Genomic DNA, 18,644 nt, shown 5'->3' with positions numbered 1-18,644 from the left:
ACCCTTTGATCCAGCAGTGTTTCTACTGAGATTATATCCCAAAGAGATCTTAAAGGAAGGAAAGGGACCCACATGTGCAAAAATTTTTGTGTCAGTCCTTTTTGTAGTGGCAACAAACTGGAAACTGAGTGGATGCCCATCAATTGGAGAATGGCTGAATAAATTATGGTATATGAATGCTATGGAATACTATTGTTCTGTAAGAAACAACCAGCAGGATGTTTTCAGAGAGACTTTGAGAGACCTATATGAACTGATGCTAAGTGAAATGAGTAGAACCAGGAGATCATTATACACGGCAACAACAATATACGACGATCAATTCTGTTGGACGTGGCTCTCTTCAACAATGAGAGGATTCACACCGGTTCCATTTGTTCAGTGATGAAGAAAGCCATCTACACCTAGAGAAAGAACCATGGCAACAGAGTGTGGAACACAACATAGCATTCTCACACTGTCTGTTGTTATTTGCTTGCATTTTATTTTCTTTTTCAGTTTTTCTTTTCCTTCCTTCTTGATCTGATTTTTCTTATGCAGCAAGATAACTGTATAAATATGTATACATATTTAACAATAATTAGACTACCTGCCAGCTAGAGGAGGAAGTGGGGGAAAGGTGAGGAAAATTTGGAATAAAAGGTTTTGCAAGAGTCAATGTTGGAAAAATTACCCAGGCATACGTTTTTAAATTAATCAACTAATTAATTAATTAATTAATTTTTAAAAAGACAGAGTAGTTCTATCCATAGAAATAACAGAGAGGAAGAAGTGAGGAAAGAACAGGAGGTGTTCAATCATGTGATTGTAAAGAATTCCCAATGCATTCTCTATCTATGTATATCAACAGCTGTTCTACATTTTAACAGCTTAGAATTAAGCTGAGCTTAATCTGAGCACTCTGAGCTTAGATGTCTTGCCTAGAGTAACACAGTCAATATGTGTCAGAGAAAGTACTTGAAACCAGGATTTTTTAACTTAGATTAGCTCTGTATCCATTGTGATATGAGAGGCTGCTCCTCAGACCATGTAAACCCAGGTGCCTGTTTCCACCAGAAAGAAAATAAAATAGTCCCTGTCCTCCACGACTAAAACACTTTTTCTATTTTTTCCATTCAGGTCCAATTCAAGTGTTATACTCTTTGTTATACTAGATTGTATCACCTTAATTCACAATGAGCTCTCTCTCTGCCTATCAACTTTTATTGTCTCTACCATTAATTTGGTCCTGTTACAGATGACCTTATAATCAATGACACCCCAAACTCTTAATCTCCTTGCACCACCATATAAAAAACAGAATCTAACCAGACTTCTGTTGGAATCTTTACAAAGTGTTAAGTCATTAGAGTTGATAGAGACAATAATTATCTAATTTAGCATGGTTCAGTATGATTGATCTGATCCTAGGAGGAGATGTTATGGGCCAGAACTTGAAACAAGGTACTAAGTACAATTGATAGAAACAATGCTTGTGTTCACATCTTTAGAGAGCTCATATAAGCAAGAAATATTTAAGTACTCATTGGAGTTCACACATTTGGGAGATTTCAGGGTTTAGCATGAGATATCCGAATTCACACCTCCCTGCCTCCAGAAGGAGGAGTTAACCTTTGGGAGATCATATATAAAGAGGCTCTTAGCTTTGAGAGTTACTTCGGAATATTCCCAGGGGTCGGAGAGGAGCACTCTGGGAGGAAGCCCACAAGCCCTCTCTCCAAGGCAAGAGAGATTCATTGCATCCTCCATCTTGGTGCTGGCTGGAGGCTGAAGAAAGCGGAGGCAGAAGCAAAGGACAAAGCTTCAAGACCTCTTAGAACTAAGCAGAAAGATAGGCCTCCAAGAAAACTAACCGGGCTATATTGGAGACAATAAAAGATCTGAACTTTTATCAGCTGGCTGCATTTGGGTGATTATTACTTTTAACTGAAACTAAGGCTGCCTCCAGAAAACCTCCCCAAGAAACCTGCTCCCACAGAAAGAATCATCTTATATTTTAAAGAACAAGAACACCAACAGACTTCCTCATCATATCCCTGAATATTGATATCTCTGGGTGGAAAAGGTCCTTCATCCAGTCCCTTTGCTTCAAGGTTCAAGCAGAGCTAGGCTACATAAACCTCTGCATTTGCCTTGCACATGTGTGTATATACATACATGTGTACACACCCATGTATATTGTATATATGTGTGTATATGCACATATACATGCATATATGTATATATGTACACACATTTATTATCTCACAAATATTATCATTATTTGATTTTGTCCTCAGTTGAACAATTTTTAAAAATAAGCAAAATCTTCAAAGCAAACATTAATAGTCTAGCAAAACAGATTCACACATTGGTCAAGTTCAAAAATGTATGTCTCTTTTCACATATTCAGTTTCAAGTCCATTTCAGAATTCTCCTGTCATTATTTTACCTGGCAATGAACTCTTCTCTACCCTATAAACAGACACTAGTCCTAAATATTTATCAATGATTCCCTCCACAAAACATGTGCTTATCTATCTATGATATTGTTATGTTCATGTATTCCAATTTGTCTAGTCCTCAGATGATGGTCAATTACTTGGTCTCTGGTTCTTTTTTCCTTAAAAAAAAAAAAAAAAAAAAGAGTGACTTTTTTCAGCAATGAGATGATTAAGGTCAATTCCAATAGACTTGTGATGATAGAGAGAACCATCTTCATACAGAAAGAGGACTATGGATACTAAATTTGGGTCACAACATAGTATTTTCACCTTTTTGTTGTTATTTGCTTGAGTTTTCCTTTCTCACTTTTTTTCATTTTTGATCTGATTTATCTTGTGTAGCATGATAAATATGAATATGTTTAGATGAATTGCACATGTTCAATCTATATTAGATTACTTGTTGTCTAGGGGAGGGGGATGGAGAGGGAGAAGGGAGAAAAATTTATAACTCAAGGTTTACAAGGATAAATGTTGAATACTATCTTTGCATGTATTTTGAAAATAAAAAGCTATTATAAAAAAAATTTTTAAGTGTTACCACAAATGTTTTGGTGCACATGAAGACTTCCTTTCAATCATGATCTCCTTAAGGTATGTATCTCATAGTGATATAAAACCATTCTTAGGTTGGATGAGTACATAAACAGGCATGAATTTGGTCCTTGGGGAGTTTGCCACCCTGACATAAAGGACAGGATAAAGCTTCGGTAAGACTCTAATAAACATGGTTCCTATGCTAGTATATATTGGCTTTTTGCAATGCTGGGCAAAGCTGATAATAAATCATAATTTCATGCCCCCCCCCCACATTCAGTTCTGTGATCTCATGAGGGATTGCAAATCACAGTTTAAGAATCTTTGATCTAGCCCACATTCCAGTCTTTTCTTCAGAATAGCATAGTGTGAAGTGATTAGAGTGCTAGATCAGGAAATCAGGAAGATCTGAGTCCAAAACTATCCTCAAACCTTTTTTTGCCCTAGACAAATCACTTAATCTCTGTGTACCTCATTTTCCTTATCTGTAAAATGAGGCTAATAATAGCACTTATCTCCTAGAGTTGTTGTGCTGATCAAATGAGATAATATTTTCTTTTCAAAGTTGTTTTGTAAACCTCAAACTGCTATGTAAATGCCAATTAATATTATGATTTTGTCAAATGTTTTGATAAAGTCTAGATAAATAATGTGTTTAATATCCCTTTTATCTATCAGCATGGTCACCCTGTCAAAAAAGATCATAAAATTAGACTGGCAAGACCAGGTCTTAATGCTTTTTTGTGATCTCTTTGATAAGAGCATCTAGAATTTTGCCAGGAAGAGAAGTCAAACTATTTTTCTGTTGTATAATTTGTGGATTCTATTCTCTTCCCTTCTTTTTGAGATCCTAATATTTTGTTTTCCTGAGGTCCTACTGTATTCCTCCTGTTCACCATGATCTTTCAAAAATGAAATTCACCAATAAGATATATTTCAAACAGCACATCCAGAGACATCATTTCTGGGAAACCTGCAGGCTTCCATCCGTATCTTATCCCTGAGGACTTGTGTTAAGCTACCCTACTCACCAAGGGCCAGAATGAAGAATGGATCCATAGGGATAAAAGAAGAAATCAGACAAATTCAGACTAGGCACAGTCCACACCAGCATCCAAATAAGAGTGCTTGCTTCCTCAGAGAAAGTGAATTAGAAAAAGAGAACTAGAAGTACTTCTCTACTAAGCATGCTCATATCATGCTGATCAGTGCTTCCGCAAGACTAGGAATGACTTTCTTTTCTCAGCTCGAGGTTTTTATAAAGTAGCTGTTTAAGTCAGTCTAGTCTGTGTGGTCCCTAAAGACATCATTGCCCTTTCTGAACTGTCCTGAGTTCTTCAGCTTCTCTCTTCAAGGAATTTTCCCAATCTACTATTTCTGGGTCCAGGAAAAATACCAGGTTAAGGTCCCAAAGAGGTTTCACATCATCAGACCTGTATCATTCAGTTAAAATCATCCCTGGGTCTTATAGATGGAAGAAATTGTAAAGGCTATTAAGTCCAACATCCCACTTCATGTCAGAATTCTTTTTATAGCATCTCCTGTTTTGAGAAGAACTTAAACCCCTTCAGTTCTCTTTCATGTAAATTCTTTTAATCTTATCAAAGAACTGAAAACTGAGGAAATACACACCAGTTAAGAAAGGACTGAACAAATGATTACATAGAAAAGTTTTTTTGTACTATAAGGAATAAAAGGGATATGGTTTCAGAGAAACCTGGGAAGACCTGCATGGCATGATGCAGAGAGAGCACAATTTATACTATAGCAACAGCTTTGGAAGACTTAATCAGCTCAATTGCCAACTATGATTTGAGAGAACTGAAAAGTAAAGAATACTAACAATCTCCCAATAGAGAGGTGAAAAACTTAGGGTGCAGAATGACAGAGAAATGCAGATATTTGTGTGTGTGTGTGTGTACATGTGTATATATACAGAAAGAGAGAATGTTTTGAGACAATCTTCTGGCATAAAGGAGTCTCTCTTGGGAAAATGTAGGTTTTCCCTATTGACCCAGACTTTCTTCAACTGTACTCACATTTTCATACTCCCACAATGAATGTGTGGCTGTTAATAGATTAAATTCTTGTTCAGGAATCCAGTTTGTGTCTAAGGAAAGATATATGGTCAGCCAATGATGTTGGAGAAAATAACCCCTTAATGAGTTTAGGTGCTAACAATAGCATGTAAAAGAATGAGTATTAATTCAAGGAAAAGTTTTGTTGTGAGCAAAGGAAAGAGAAAAAAAGGGAAACCAAATACAACTCAGCAAACTCATTAACATGGAGTATAACTCATTCAAGGATAGTGCTGAGGTGGGGAGCATAGAGATACAAGTCCATTCAGCAAGTGGGGGCATGCTTCAATAGATAGGTGTGCTCCTGGAAGGAAGAGGGTGCTCCCAGAAGAAGGAAGTGTAGGCTCCAAAATGGTCTTCTTAGTGTGGCATTCTCATACTCTGATTTTGAGTGGCTCCTCTAAGTTGGTGAAGTTACATATCAGGGGTAAAAGTAAAATAGTATTCAGGGGAATTTGTCATCAGGGGAAAAAACAACAACCTGATGGCAAATAATATATTATTTGGGTGACCCAAAAGTACTAACCTGTGAAAAATATTATTGTCACTATTTCCCTATGGGTATGTTCTACAAGCTTACACACTCCCTTAAGGGAAGACTGTCATGATATCTCAAAACCATCAAGCCTAATGTCAAAGCTACTAGGCCTAATCTTATAACAAATAAAGACAGAGACAGAAAGAAGATGTAGAAGATAAAAGCACAAGTATAGATTTTGAGCATGACCAATGCAAGAATCTGTTTTGTTTGACTATGTATATTACAAATACTTGGATTCTTTTTTTTTTGTTTTGTTTTATTGGCAGAGAAAGATGGGAAGAATAGAAAATAAAATTTTGCTCTTTGAAAAAAATTATTTTATGAATGGATGCCCATCAATTGGAGAATGGTTAGGTAAATTGTGGTATATGAATGTTATAGAATATTATTGTTCTGTAAGAAATGACCAGCAGGATGAATACAGAGAGGTTTGGAGAGACTTACATGAACTGATGCTAAGTGAAATGAGCAGAACCAAGAGATCATTATATACATCAACAACGATACTGTATGAAGATGTATTCTGATGGAAGTGGATTTCTTTGACAAAGAGACCTAATTCAGTTTCGATTGATCAATGATGGACAGAAGCAGCTACACTCAAAGAATAAAACACTGGGAAATGAATGTAAACTGTTTGCATTTTTGTTTTTCTTCCCAGGTTATTTTTACCTTCTGAATCCAATTCTCCCTGTGCAACTGTTTGGTTCTGCACACATATATTGTATCTAGGATATACTACGACATATTCAACATATATAGGACTGCTTGCCATCTAGGGGAGGGGGTGGAAGGTGGGAGGGAAAAATCGGAACAGAAGTGAGTGCAAGGGATAATGTTGTAAAAAAGATTACCCTGGCATGGGTTATGTCAATAAAAAGTTATTATAATAAAAAGAAAGAGAAAAAATGCAAAAAAAAAAAAAGAAAAGAAAAAAAGAAAAAAATTATTTTAAAAGAAAAACAATAAAAAAATTTTTATTTCATTGACACAAATGTACCCAGCTTTTCAATTGTTATTTTTAGCATAGTTATTGGTATCCTTGTCATATATGCCTTTTAAGTGGGAAGGAAGCAAGAGAAGAAGAAAGGAAGAAGGGAGGGACAGAATGAAAGAAGGAAGGAAGCAAGGAAGGAAAGAAAGAAGGAAGGAAGGAAGGAAGGAAAAAAGGAAGGAAGGAAGGAAAAAAGGAAGGAAGGAAGGAAGGAAGGAAGGAAGGAAGGAAGGAAGGAAGGAAGGAAGGAAGGAAGGAAGGAAGAAAGGAAGGAAGGGAGGGAGGGAGAGAGGGATAAAGGGATGGAGGGAGGGAGAGAGGAAAGTGAAAGAAGGGAAGGAAGGAAGGAAAGAGTGAGGGAAAAGGAAGGAACTGGCATTTGTTAATACTATCTTATGTGCACCAGGCAACATGAGCTTATTTTCTTTTTTTTTTTAATAATTAAAGCTTTTTTATTTTTCAAACATATGCAAAGATAATTTTCAACATTTACCTTTGCAAAACCTTGTGTTCCAATTTTTTTTTTCCTTCTCTTCTCCCCACCTCCTCCCTTAGATGGCAAGTAATCCAATATATGTTAAGTATGTGCAATTCTTCTATACATATTTCCATAATTATCAGGCTGCACAAGAAAAATCAGATTAAAAAGGAAAAAGTGAGAAAGAAAACAAAATGCAAGCAAACAACAATAAAAAGGTGGGGGTGGAGAGGAAAATGTGATCCACACTCAGTCCCCACAGTCAGCTCTCTGGTTGCAGATGGCTCTCTTCATCATAAGATTATTGGAACTAGCTTGAATCATCTCACTGTTGAAAAGAGCCACCTCTGTCAGAATTGATCATCATACAATCTTGCTGTTGCTGTGTATAATGTTCTCCTGATTCTACTCACTTCACTTAGCATCCAGTTCATGTAAGTCTTTCCAAGTCTCTATGAAATCATCCTGCTGATCATTCTTACAGAACAATAATATTCCATAACATTCATATACCATACCTTATTCAGCCATTCTCCAACTGATGGGCATCCACTCAGTTTCCAGTTTCTTGCCACTACAGAAAGGACTGCCACAAACATTTTTGCACATGTGGGTCCCTTTCCTTTCTTTAAGATCTTTTTGGGATATAGGCCCAATAGAAACACTGCTGGGTCAAAGGGTATGCACAGTTTGAAAATTTTTTGAACATAGCTCCAAATTGCTCTCCAGAATGACTTGGATCCATTCACAACTCCATCAACAATGTATTAGTGTCCCAGTTTTTCCACATCCCCTCCAAAATTCATCATTGTCTTTTCCTGTCATCTTAGCCAATCTGAAAGGTGTGTGGTATCTCAGAATTGTCTTAATTAATTATTAATTATTATTAATTATTAATTAATCAATAATGATCTAGAGCATTTTTTCATATGACTAATTGATTAGATTTGACTTTATTTTGTGAAAAGTGTTTTGTAATTATATTCATATAGTTCCTGACTTTGTCTTGGTAAACTCCCCAATATTTTATATTATCTACAGTTGTTTTAACTGGAATTTCTCTTTGTATGCTGGACTTTCTTGCTAACATATAAAAATGCTGATGATTTATGTGGATTTATTTTGTATCTTGCACCTTTGCAAGATCTGCAAAAGTGCTGCAAAATGTTGAAAATTTGGTTTCCTCATTACATATTCTAATTCCTTTAACTTCTTTTTCTTCTCTTATTGCTAAAGCTAAATTTCTAGCGATAGTAGGCTACCTTGTTTTACTTCTTATCTCATTGGGAATGGTTCTAGTTCATTTCCATTACATATGATACTTGCTGGTGGTTTTAAATAGATGCTACTTATCATTTTAAGGAAAAGTTCATTTATTCCTATACTTTCTAGTGTTTTCAATAGGAATAGGTGTTGGATTTTATTAAATGATTTTTCTGCATCTATTGAGATAATCATATGATTTTTGTTTGGTTATTAATATAGTAAATTGTGCTCATAGTTTTCTTAATATTAAAACAGTCCTACATTCATGGTATAAATCCTACTTGGTCGTGGTGTAGTATCCTGGGGATATGAGCTTCTAATAGAGAAAGAAGACAAAATATAAAAGTTACCTTAAAATCAAAGGAGAGAGGTAGGTTTTACACAATTCTGAAATTCCAAAAGTCAGGAATAGAATCCCTTTACAAAATGAAAGCTTCAGGATGAACTCACCATAGGGAAAAGTGGAAGCTATGTATGGTATGTTGAATATCAGATATTAATTGATTCATAATGGAACCTGAAAGTGGTTGTATCCACTGCATATTGTTCTATAGACAAAAAAAAAAAAAAAATCAAATGTTTGTACAAAAATATTTATAGCAGTTCTTTTTGTGTCTAAGAATTGGAAATTTAGGGGATGCCCATCAATTGGGGAAGGGCTGAACAAGTTGTGGTATATTGTTTTAATACTACAACTTGTGGGGCAGCGAGGTGGCACAGTGGATAGAGCACCAGCCCTGAAGTCAGGAGGATCTGACTTCAAATGTGGCCTCACACACTTAACACTTCTTAGTTGTGTGACCCTGGGCAAGTCACTTAACTCCAATTGCCTCAGAAAAAAGCAAAAAAAAAAAAAAAAAAAATTAAACTAAAAAAAAAAAGAACACTAGAACTTGTTTAGCCATTCCTGTGCTTAAAAAAAAATGACAAGCAAGATGATTTCAGAAAAAAAAACCTGGACTTACATGAACTAATACAAAGTGAAGAAAACAGAACTGGTAAAAGACTGTATACAATAAGAGCAATAATAAATGATGAAAAATTGTGAATAATAAAGTCAACGTCAGCAATACAATGATCCAAGATGATTCCAAAAGATTCATCATGAAAAATGTCATCTTCCTCCAGAGAAAGAACTAATATTGTTTGAATGCAGATTGAAGCATACTTTTTCTTCCTCTTTTCTTTCTTTCTTTTTCTTTCTTCCTGATTGAATTTTCTTGTGCAAAATGACTAATATGAAAATTTTTATATGATTAATATATATGACCTATATCAGGGAGGGGAAAAGGAAGGGAGGGAGGGATAGAATTTTGAAAAAAAAACTTTTAAAAATATCATAAATCATTTTTACATGTGATAAGAGAAAAACTAAAATATTATTTAAAAATAATAAATTACAACTACAAGCATCCATCTAACAATTCAACAACCCTGTAGTGAGTCTAAGGCTATTATTAAATATATAGTTGAGGGTAGGACCTAGGCTTTCTTTCCTTCAAGTCAATGTTTTTGTTCCTCCTGTGTTATCTATTTCTCTAGGGAAATATTAATACTTTGGGTTTTCTGACTGCTTAGATCTTTTGCATAAAATATACCTATGGGACTCTGCACCGCAAAACCAGTAGCAGCTGCTTTCTTGACAACACTGCTTCCCTACTCCTGAGTATGACTATGTTAGATATAATAGGAACAGGACAAAAAGTACAGAACTCTTACATAGAGTAAGAGCTTAATAAAAGTTTGTTGAATTAAACTGGGGACAGCTGCTCTGAATTCTATCTTGTTATTTATGTTTCTTATATCTTTTCTTCCTTAGCCATATGCTTGGAAGAAGACATCTTTTACCTCTGCTTTGCCCTGCCCTACTCCTAATACATTGTGTCTCTCTTAACTTCTGGTGTAGTTCTTGTTTTCCACAAAGTTGCAGGTGCCTTAAAGCAGAGTTTTTCAAACTATGTGATCTAAATAGTTGAAAGGAAACTCCAATCTGAGTCTCTTAGAAGTCAATGATCTTTCCATTACATCACTGGGGGCTGCACTTACTATTTTCTGTGGTTCTTTTAGGGTCTAATAGCTTTTGACCATATGAAGGAGAGTATTGCCTTCTCAAACCTAAAACAAACATTTCAAACTAGGGCTCTTTGCTCAACTGAGGAAATTCTTCCAGCTCTCGTACCTCTGTGTTTTTTATTTAACTGATCAGGTAGGGGCTAACCTGTCCTTATTCCTTTTTGAACTTCCTGTTTAGAATTAGAAGACTTGAGTTGTTTAGAGGCACATAAATGATTTTTCTATAGCCGGACAGCTTTGTGTTTTTCTAAGGAGTAAGGGAGAATTATACACTAAAGTCATCAAGCATTTGCATATGTGAAAGTGAAGATCCTTTTAGCAATACAAAGCAAATTATATACAATTTAAGGGGAGTTCAGTTTGGTCCCAAATGCAGAGCCAGAGAGAGCTGATTTTGAGAGACAGCCAATTGGAAAATTTGACAAATAATAAGATGAAGAAAATATGGAAATCAAACTTTTTTTTAAGAAAGAGAGAGTAAAGAAGACAAATGTCAATCAAAAGGGAAGAAATTATAATTAGCACTGAAGGAGGACTTCTTTACTTCCCTTTTTTAACTAAGAAGGCCACTTCTGTTCTGAAAAGCTGCTTCCAAACCTTTGTCTTAATATGCACATTTCTGTTTCAAGGATCAGAAATGAATCTGTTTGCTACTGAAAGAACATTTCTCTTCCAATCACCCTTGGACCTTCTCCTCATGCTCCTGTGGGCATCACTGCTGGTAATTGGTAAGTAGGATTTTCAGAATGGGATCTGGGCTATAATGGAAACAAAGCCCTCTCTGAGTTGATCTCAGAGAAGAAATATTCGCCTGGAATAGTCACATTAATTGTTCATATTTCTTTCTTTTTATCTTTATTTCAAACAAGTTTAAAGAAAATTGGTTTTACATTACAGGAAATTTTTAGGGAAAAAATTAAACAAGTTATGAAATGGCCAAATCTAACAATATATTCAACATTCGGTCCTTGTTGTTCCATGTACCTCACCATGAGGAGAGTGGTCCATTTGATCCATTCTCTAGGATAACTGTTGGTAATTTTTTTAGTTAATCAGGTCTCAGCTTTCTACTAATAATATTTTCAACACACTGTATATATATATATATATATATATATATATATATATATATATATATATATATATATATATCATTCTTTGGGTTCAGCTTATTTCACTCTGCATAAATTCATTCAAATTTTCCTATTTTTTCCAACAATAATAAGAGCTAACATTTACTTACCACCTTCTATGTGAATGAGCTGGAGATAAAATGGCAATATCCAGTATCTGCCAAGAAGACCCCAAATGGGATCACAAGGAGTGGGACACAACTGAAATCACTGAATAACAATACAATATTTCTGGTATTCTGCTAAGCACTATCTCATTTGGCTTTCACTCAACCCTAGGCAATAAATGCTGTTATTATCCCTATTTTACAGAGAAGAAAACTGAGGCAAACAGTAATTAAATGACTTGACCAGCATCACACAATGAGGAAGCATCTGAGGCCATAGAACCCAAACCTTCTTGATTCAGATTTAATGTTCTATCCATTGTACCCCATGTCCTCTGAACTCACATTCATCATCTTTTTTAATCTAATTTTTTGTTACATTTTAAGTTTCAAACTGTCTCTCACTCTCTCCCCAAACCACACTAAAGAAGGCCACCATTTAACACAAAAAAATAAATATATGTAAAATCATACTATGCATACATGTATTTTTATCAGCTCTTTCTCCAAAGATATCTAACATTTTCCTTCTTAGGTCCTTTGGGAGAAACTCAATATTTCTTAATCAGTCATAATATTCCATTACATTCACACCTTGCACATTAGCTATAGGGATTCAGACATCTCTTAGTCCTACCTCCTCATTTTATGCATGTAGACCCAGAGGCCCACTGAAGTGACTTGCCCAAAGTCACACAGATAATAATTATCAGAGAAAACACTTGAATCCAAGACTTCTGATTCTAGAGTCTGTGCTCTTTCCACTCTACCATGTTCTGTTATGATATAATATATTCCATCCTTCCTTAATCAATGGGCATTCCCTTTGTTTCCTGTTCTTGACTACAAATATTTGGGAATATAAGGTGTTTATTTCAATTTTTCCCATCTTTAGAAAACATTCCTAAAGTGAGGTTTCTGAGTAAAAAAAAATATAAGCAATGTGGTAACATTTTTGGTATAATTTCCAAGTCAATGACAAGAAGGGTTGGAAGTCATAGTTCTATCCACAGGTATGTGATCCTTTATTCTCACACTTCTTCCAAAAGTAACTATTCATTTAATTAACTAATTAATTTAATTAACTATTACCTTTGCTATGCTGATGGATGAAATGAAAGTTCAGATAATTTTTCCTACTTACTATTAGAGATTTGAAGCATATTTTGCTTTGTATATTTTATCATCTATCATTTGCAATTCTTCTTTTGAGACCTTTTGGCTACTTACATATTGGGAATGACTTGGTCTAATATCTTTCTGTCAATTCCCTATATATCTTTTGAAATCAGACTATAATGAGTAATATTTGATATACATATTTTTAACAATTCCTCTTTTTATTATGTTTTTATTTTATTTGTATAAAAACTTTTTAATTTTGTATAACCAAAACTATCTTTTTCATCTTTTACAATTACTTCTCTGCTTATTTGGTTGAGAAATCTCCCTTTAACCACCGATATGAAAGGTACCTCATCTTGTTAACCACTGTAACTTATGGTATTACATTTTATATTTAGGCCACAAATTCATTTGGAACTTATTGTGATTTATGACATAAAATAATAATCTCTCTCTCTCTCTCTCTCTCTTTTTCTGTCCCTTCCCAATACTATGACATCACTTCTATATGTAATTCCTTTCTGTTGAGGGGACCAAATACTCATTTCTCCTTCTGTGACATTCCTCTCCCTTCTCCAATATTCTATCCCTACTTTCTTATCTTCTCAAAAGCAGGGAGAGAAATCTAAAAATTCCTACTTACACTAGAATTCTGATAAATCTTTTTCTGAATGCCTCTGTCCCACCCTTTTCTTCACTCAAAATAAAAATTTAACCACCACTAATGAGGAGTAAGATATTTTTGTCCCTGAAATATTTATTTCCCTTTCTCTTATTCTCTTCCAGATTATTCTCCATTATTCTTTTCCTTCTAAGATTCTTTTGTCTATTTATACTCTTTGGCTTTTCTTTAGAAGTCTTTAATCATTATCTAAATTGTTTAAGATTTTAGTTTCTATTTGGTGCATTTGCACATAAAATGCCTTGCTTAACTCTATTATTTTTATGACAATTTTTTTTCCTACAATAAATGTTAAGTGTTGTAGAAATGCTATTTTATTTATGCTGTCTGTGATGGTTTCCTTTTTTGGGGGGAAGGGCTGTTTTAAAGATTTGATCAATCCAGATGACAAAGGTTTGAGTAAATGGTGGGGCTTCATTGCCTCCTGAAGTATAAAAAGTCCTATCTTATAGTAAATAACAGTTAAGCAAAAATTATACAGTATGATTATATCTGCCCTCTCTCAGAATTTCAAACCAGAAATGAATGAAAGTTAATTTTTTGTCCACCTACCAAGAATATGGGGCTGTGCTACTTTCATGCTATAGAGAGTAAGAAGTTGAACAAGACAGTCCCAAACACAGCAGTGATATGAGTCAACCCAAGCTAAGTGTCAAACTCCTGATAATTGCAATAAAAATGGAGGAAGGCTATATTCATTTGGTTTGCAAAAGAGAGATTTCTGGGTAAGGCAGGACTTGAATAGTGCATTGTAAAATGAGTATGAATGGCTTAGGCAAGAAGGTGACAAGCATTCTAAGAACTTCACCTGGAGATAGTCAGGTGGCAATGGTATAGACTGGACTGGGAGTTAGAAGTCTTGCCTCAGGCACTTAGTGGCTCTGTAAAATGGGAATTTAAAATAGTCCCTACTTCAAAGGGTGGTTCTGAGAATCAAACAAGTTAACGTATACAAAATGCTTTGCAAACCAAAGTCTTATAAGAATGCTAGCTATGACAATGATGATGATGAAGAGGAGGAGACAACAGCAGCAGGAGAAGGAGGAGGGAGAGGAAGAGGAGGAGAAGGAAGAAGAAGAGAAGGAAAGAGTGTGAATAATGGTCTCATGGTGCAAGAAAGAACATCTTCCTCTTTTCCCTCTTTTTGTTTCCTATCATCGTTGTTTTTCTTTTCTTCTTTTTCTTCTTCCACCTTCTCTTTCTCTTCCTCCTTTTTTCTTTGTCAGGATATGAGGTATTAAATGAAAAGTTTTGAGAATTCCCACATTGAGTAATCTGTTTCTTGCCTCTCTTGCAGCTTCAGTCTGTGGACAATCTGGTGAGTTACATTTTATTTTTCATGGCAAAAGCCAAAAACTATGACATTAATCCTTTTCCTCAAATCAGCATTTCCTGGGATATTGCAACTATCCCGTTTCCCCTCTGCTCTCCTAAAAGAGATGTGTGTTGAAAAATGCATCAGGCATGAGAAATATGAGACTTGGATCCTGAATCAAACTCTGTCATTAATAATATATCAAGAATAGATAGATAGATGGATATGTACTCACAGTGCCTGGAACATAGTAGAACTTATTGATTGTCTACATACATACATGTGTAAATGTGTATGTATATACACACACACACACACACACATGCACACACACACACATATATATATACAGTAGAGTCAGAAAACCTGGATTCAAATCCCAGGTCTGTCACTTGTAACTATATGATCTTAAGTAAGTCATAACTTTGAGGTTCTTTAGTTTCCTCATCTATAAAATGGGGAACTTGGACTGAATGGCCTATTTCAAGTATTAATATTCTATGATATCTCTTTTTCTGGAAATGACAGTGTTTGAGACCCCTTTCCAGTAGCCATACATTTCTATTATGGAGTCAGAGAACTTTTATTCAAATTTGATTCCTTTTTTTCCTTGGGTTTTTTTGTCTATGTTTGCTTTCACAGAATGCTTTACTGGAAATGTGTTTTACAAGAAAACACATATGTAATTTATGTCAAATTACTTGTCTTCTCAATGAGGAAGGAGGGAAAGAACGAAGAGAATTTGAAACTCAAAATCTGATGACAAAAAAAATTGTTAAAATTGTTTTTCATGTAATTGGGAAAAAATAAAACATTAAGAAAAAAAGAGCTTATTTAGCCTTTTTTCCTTTCTGAGATCCTAAGACAGTTCTATGGATGTCCTTTCTTAAATGTTCTTTCATTGTTTGAAATACATGGACAGATTTCTCCCATCTGGTGAGCTGATATCTGAACGCTGGGGACAGTCTTTGAAAAGCAGGAACACATGGAGGACTGTGTGAGGGAAAGGGGAGGGATAGCATAGAGATTCCCTCTATGAACCCAAAATACATTGAGATAAAGGGACAATCATCTTTTTGTATTTTGTATATTAACTATTATGGCTGTAGTTGTGAGTTCTTTCAACTTTGACCCTTTTTTTCCTTCTTCACATCAGCTACACCGAAACCAGTGATTTTCCTCACACCCCCATGGACTACTTACTTCAAAGGGGAAACAGTGCTTCTAAAATGTAATGGATTTCACTCCTATGTAACAGGGAAAACACAATGGTACTTCAACCAGAAACTACTTGAAGAAACCCATAGCAGCATTAGTGTTCAAAATTCTGGACAGTACCAATGCAGGATCCAGGATTCACCCTTAAGTAACTCTGTATCCTTGTCCTTTACAAGAGGTAAAAGAAAAAACTTGGACCCCCCCCCCAAAATCCCTTTGTAGAAATTAGAATTGTTCAATATGAAATATTAACCTATAACACCAAACTTTTTCAATATGTTGATTAATTTTGCTGAATTTGTTTTTTTCTTCTTTCTAAATTCTTTAAATGTAGGTAATATAGAAATAGCAAATACCAATAGATATTTAGTAATTTCATCTTTAAAAATTGGTTTCAGTTCCTATAAGAGCTCAGGTCCTTCATTTCAGTCTTATTCTGGGCTGAGGAGTAAATCTTTATTACCTCTAGATTGAAGTTTTGCATGTTAATGTTTCCTGGACAGGGGATTGGGGAGCTGTTAGAAGTCTTATAGGACGATAATAGCATATCCCTATTTTCAGGACTATCCCGATACCTGGTCAGCCAAGCATCTATCTTCTTCTCTATCCCCTGCTTTGACTTTTGGGATATTAGTATTCACTTCCAGTTGGTTGTAGGGTAATATTTTGGTCTTCTACTTTGAATAAGCAGGCATAGAAAAAAATAAGAACCTTTGTGCAGTAATTATAAGACATTACCCTAAGTATTATGGAGCTATGGTATGGGATTCTATTTCTTGATTAAGTATATGAGAATTAGCATAATTACATACTATACTGGACCTTCATTTCTCTAGTAATGTCATGAAACGATGCTTTTAGAATGGGACAGTTTTTTCCCTCTATAACAACAAGCACAAATTATCACAGATAAATCCTACAAAGCATCCTCCTTTTTCTAGAAAATAAAATTATGAACTTATTGCTCCAAACCTTCTTGAAAGATTTAACAACAAAGCTGGGGGTAAAACAACAAAGCTGTTGAGCCAGAAAGTCATTAGTGTAGAAGGTCAGTATTGAATAAGTCCATGTACAGGAAGAGAGTCCAGTTCAGGTAATACTTGAGACCTGCTCTTTGTAAAGGCATGAAGTTCAAAGCACTGGTTCACAGTATCCTTGTGACAATGAATGAAAGACATGCTGTAGATAAATTTAGGATAATCTTGGTGAAGAATGCATGTAACAGAAACAGGGCATCACAAACTATATTATTTACAACTCTTATCATAGGTACATTGTTACTGCTAGTTACTGCTATTTATAACTCTTATTGTTACTGCTAGTTACCATTTAAAGTTAATGTCAAACTGAAATGTCGAAGTATGGTATATACATTAACCCTGAAATGTACATAGTGTCACCTGGAGACATCTGGTGTTAATGAAACACTAGCTTAATTCTGGTGTTAATGTAGCACTAGCTTAAAAAGTATATAAACTCTGGCTCTCAGATCTATTAATGAACTGCTTAGACACATCCTACCTGGCTTGTGTATTTTCATTTCATATTCACACTCATCCTATTCACTGGAACTGGATCCTACACATAATATCAGCCATTTGAACTTGAAAACGGTCTTAGAGATCAACTACAGAAAAGAGTGACTTGTCTGTGTGGGAAGGTTAGGATTTCATCCCATCATATAGACAAGCTGATCCAACAGACCCCATTTCCTATATTTGAAAGAAACTGGTTCTAAAATGCCAGAGAAAGGAAGGAAGGAAATTTATTGAAGTGACATATAGGAACAGAAGAACTCTTGCTAATTTCAAACAAGACACAGATTTCTCTATCCTGGAAGATTTATAATTGAATGGGGCCCCCAAAGGCTATCTAAAATAGCCTATTTTAGGCGTATTTTAGTATTTTAAAATCAGCCGGAGTCAAGAATTCAGGTTAAGGGAAAATCTTCAATCTTTATTCTCAGTAGAAGTGGAGAAGGATCGGAGGTAAAAGGAAATCAGAGGTAAAGGGAGATTAGCAATATCAGCAGCTGCGTCAAGAAGCCAGCTAGACCAGAAGCCACCAGACCAGAAGCCACCAGACCAGAACCCAGCCAGCAGTCTCTCTCCACCTCTCTTCCTGCCCCTCTGCCTCCACCCACCAAAATCGTCATTTCCTATACAACACATCAGGACTTGCACAGAGAGTGGGTGGGGGCCATTCTTTCTCCAAGCATATATATTAATAGAGTATGGTCCAATTACTATTTAGGCTCACCTGCTTGGGACCTCAGTGCCTCAACTCAAGCCTCAGCCCATTACACTAATCCATCTTATTCATTTTACAATTGAGGAAACAGTTCAAGAAGTTATTCAAAGTCAGATACTCATGAAGGGCAGAGCTGGAATATGAATATAGGTTCTTTGATTCCAAATCCAATGGTTTTATATTATTCTGTTTTAGATGTTGAGAACACATGTCAGTTGACCTTTCAAGTCAGTCAAATAGCATTTTTTAAAAGCCTCCTATACATCAGGCACCATGTTAAGCAGTATGTATCTTTCCTAATCCTCCATCCCAGCCAGAAGGCTGGATAGAAATCTTCCCATTGTTAGTGCCTTCCCTCAGATCA

General features: G+C 35.3%; 2 protein-coding genes across 4 annotated transcripts in view; one reads left to right on the top strand and one right to left on the bottom strand.

The window, feature by feature from the left end:
* The window catches only part of LOC111720942 (Fc receptor-like protein 4), a 33,051-nt gene extending 28,823 nt beyond the window's left edge, over window positions 1-4,228 (bottom strand). For both annotated transcript variants that reach the window (XM_031966825.1, XM_031966826.1), the window contains exon 1: window positions 4,052-4,228. In XM_031966825.1, the coding sequence (XP_031822685.1) occupies window positions 4,052-4,079 (28 nt within the window). In that variant the 5' untranslated portion in view covers window positions 4,080-4,228. The remainder of the gene's footprint in view (window positions 1-4,051) is intronic.
* Window positions 4,229-10,643: 6,415 nt separating this feature from the next.
* Window positions 10,644-18,644, top strand: part of FCRL3 (Fc receptor like 3) — a 29,075-nt gene continuing 21,074 nt past the window's right edge. Inside the window, exons 1-3 of one of the 2 annotated variants that reach the window (XM_023504026.2) lie at window positions 10,644-11,178; window positions 14,795-14,815; window positions 15,969-16,208. In XM_023504026.2, coding sequence (XP_023359794.2) covers window positions 10,941-11,178; window positions 14,795-14,815; window positions 15,969-16,208 — 499 coding nt within the window. In that variant the 5' untranslated portion in view covers window positions 10,644-10,940. The remainder of the gene's footprint in view (window positions 11,179-14,794; window positions 14,816-15,968; window positions 16,209-18,644) is intronic. The other variant, XM_023504027.2, reaches the window with a different exon arrangement.

Source organism: Sarcophilus harrisii, chromosome 4, assembly GCF_902635505.1.
Source record: "Sarcophilus harrisii chromosome 4, mSarHar1.11, whole genome shotgun sequence".
Lineage (NCBI taxonomy): Eukaryota > Metazoa > Chordata > Mammalia > Dasyuromorphia > Dasyuridae > Sarcophilus > Sarcophilus harrisii.
The sequence above is the reverse complement of the archived record's forward strand: the minus strand, read 5'-3'. Positions and strand labels throughout refer to the sequence as shown.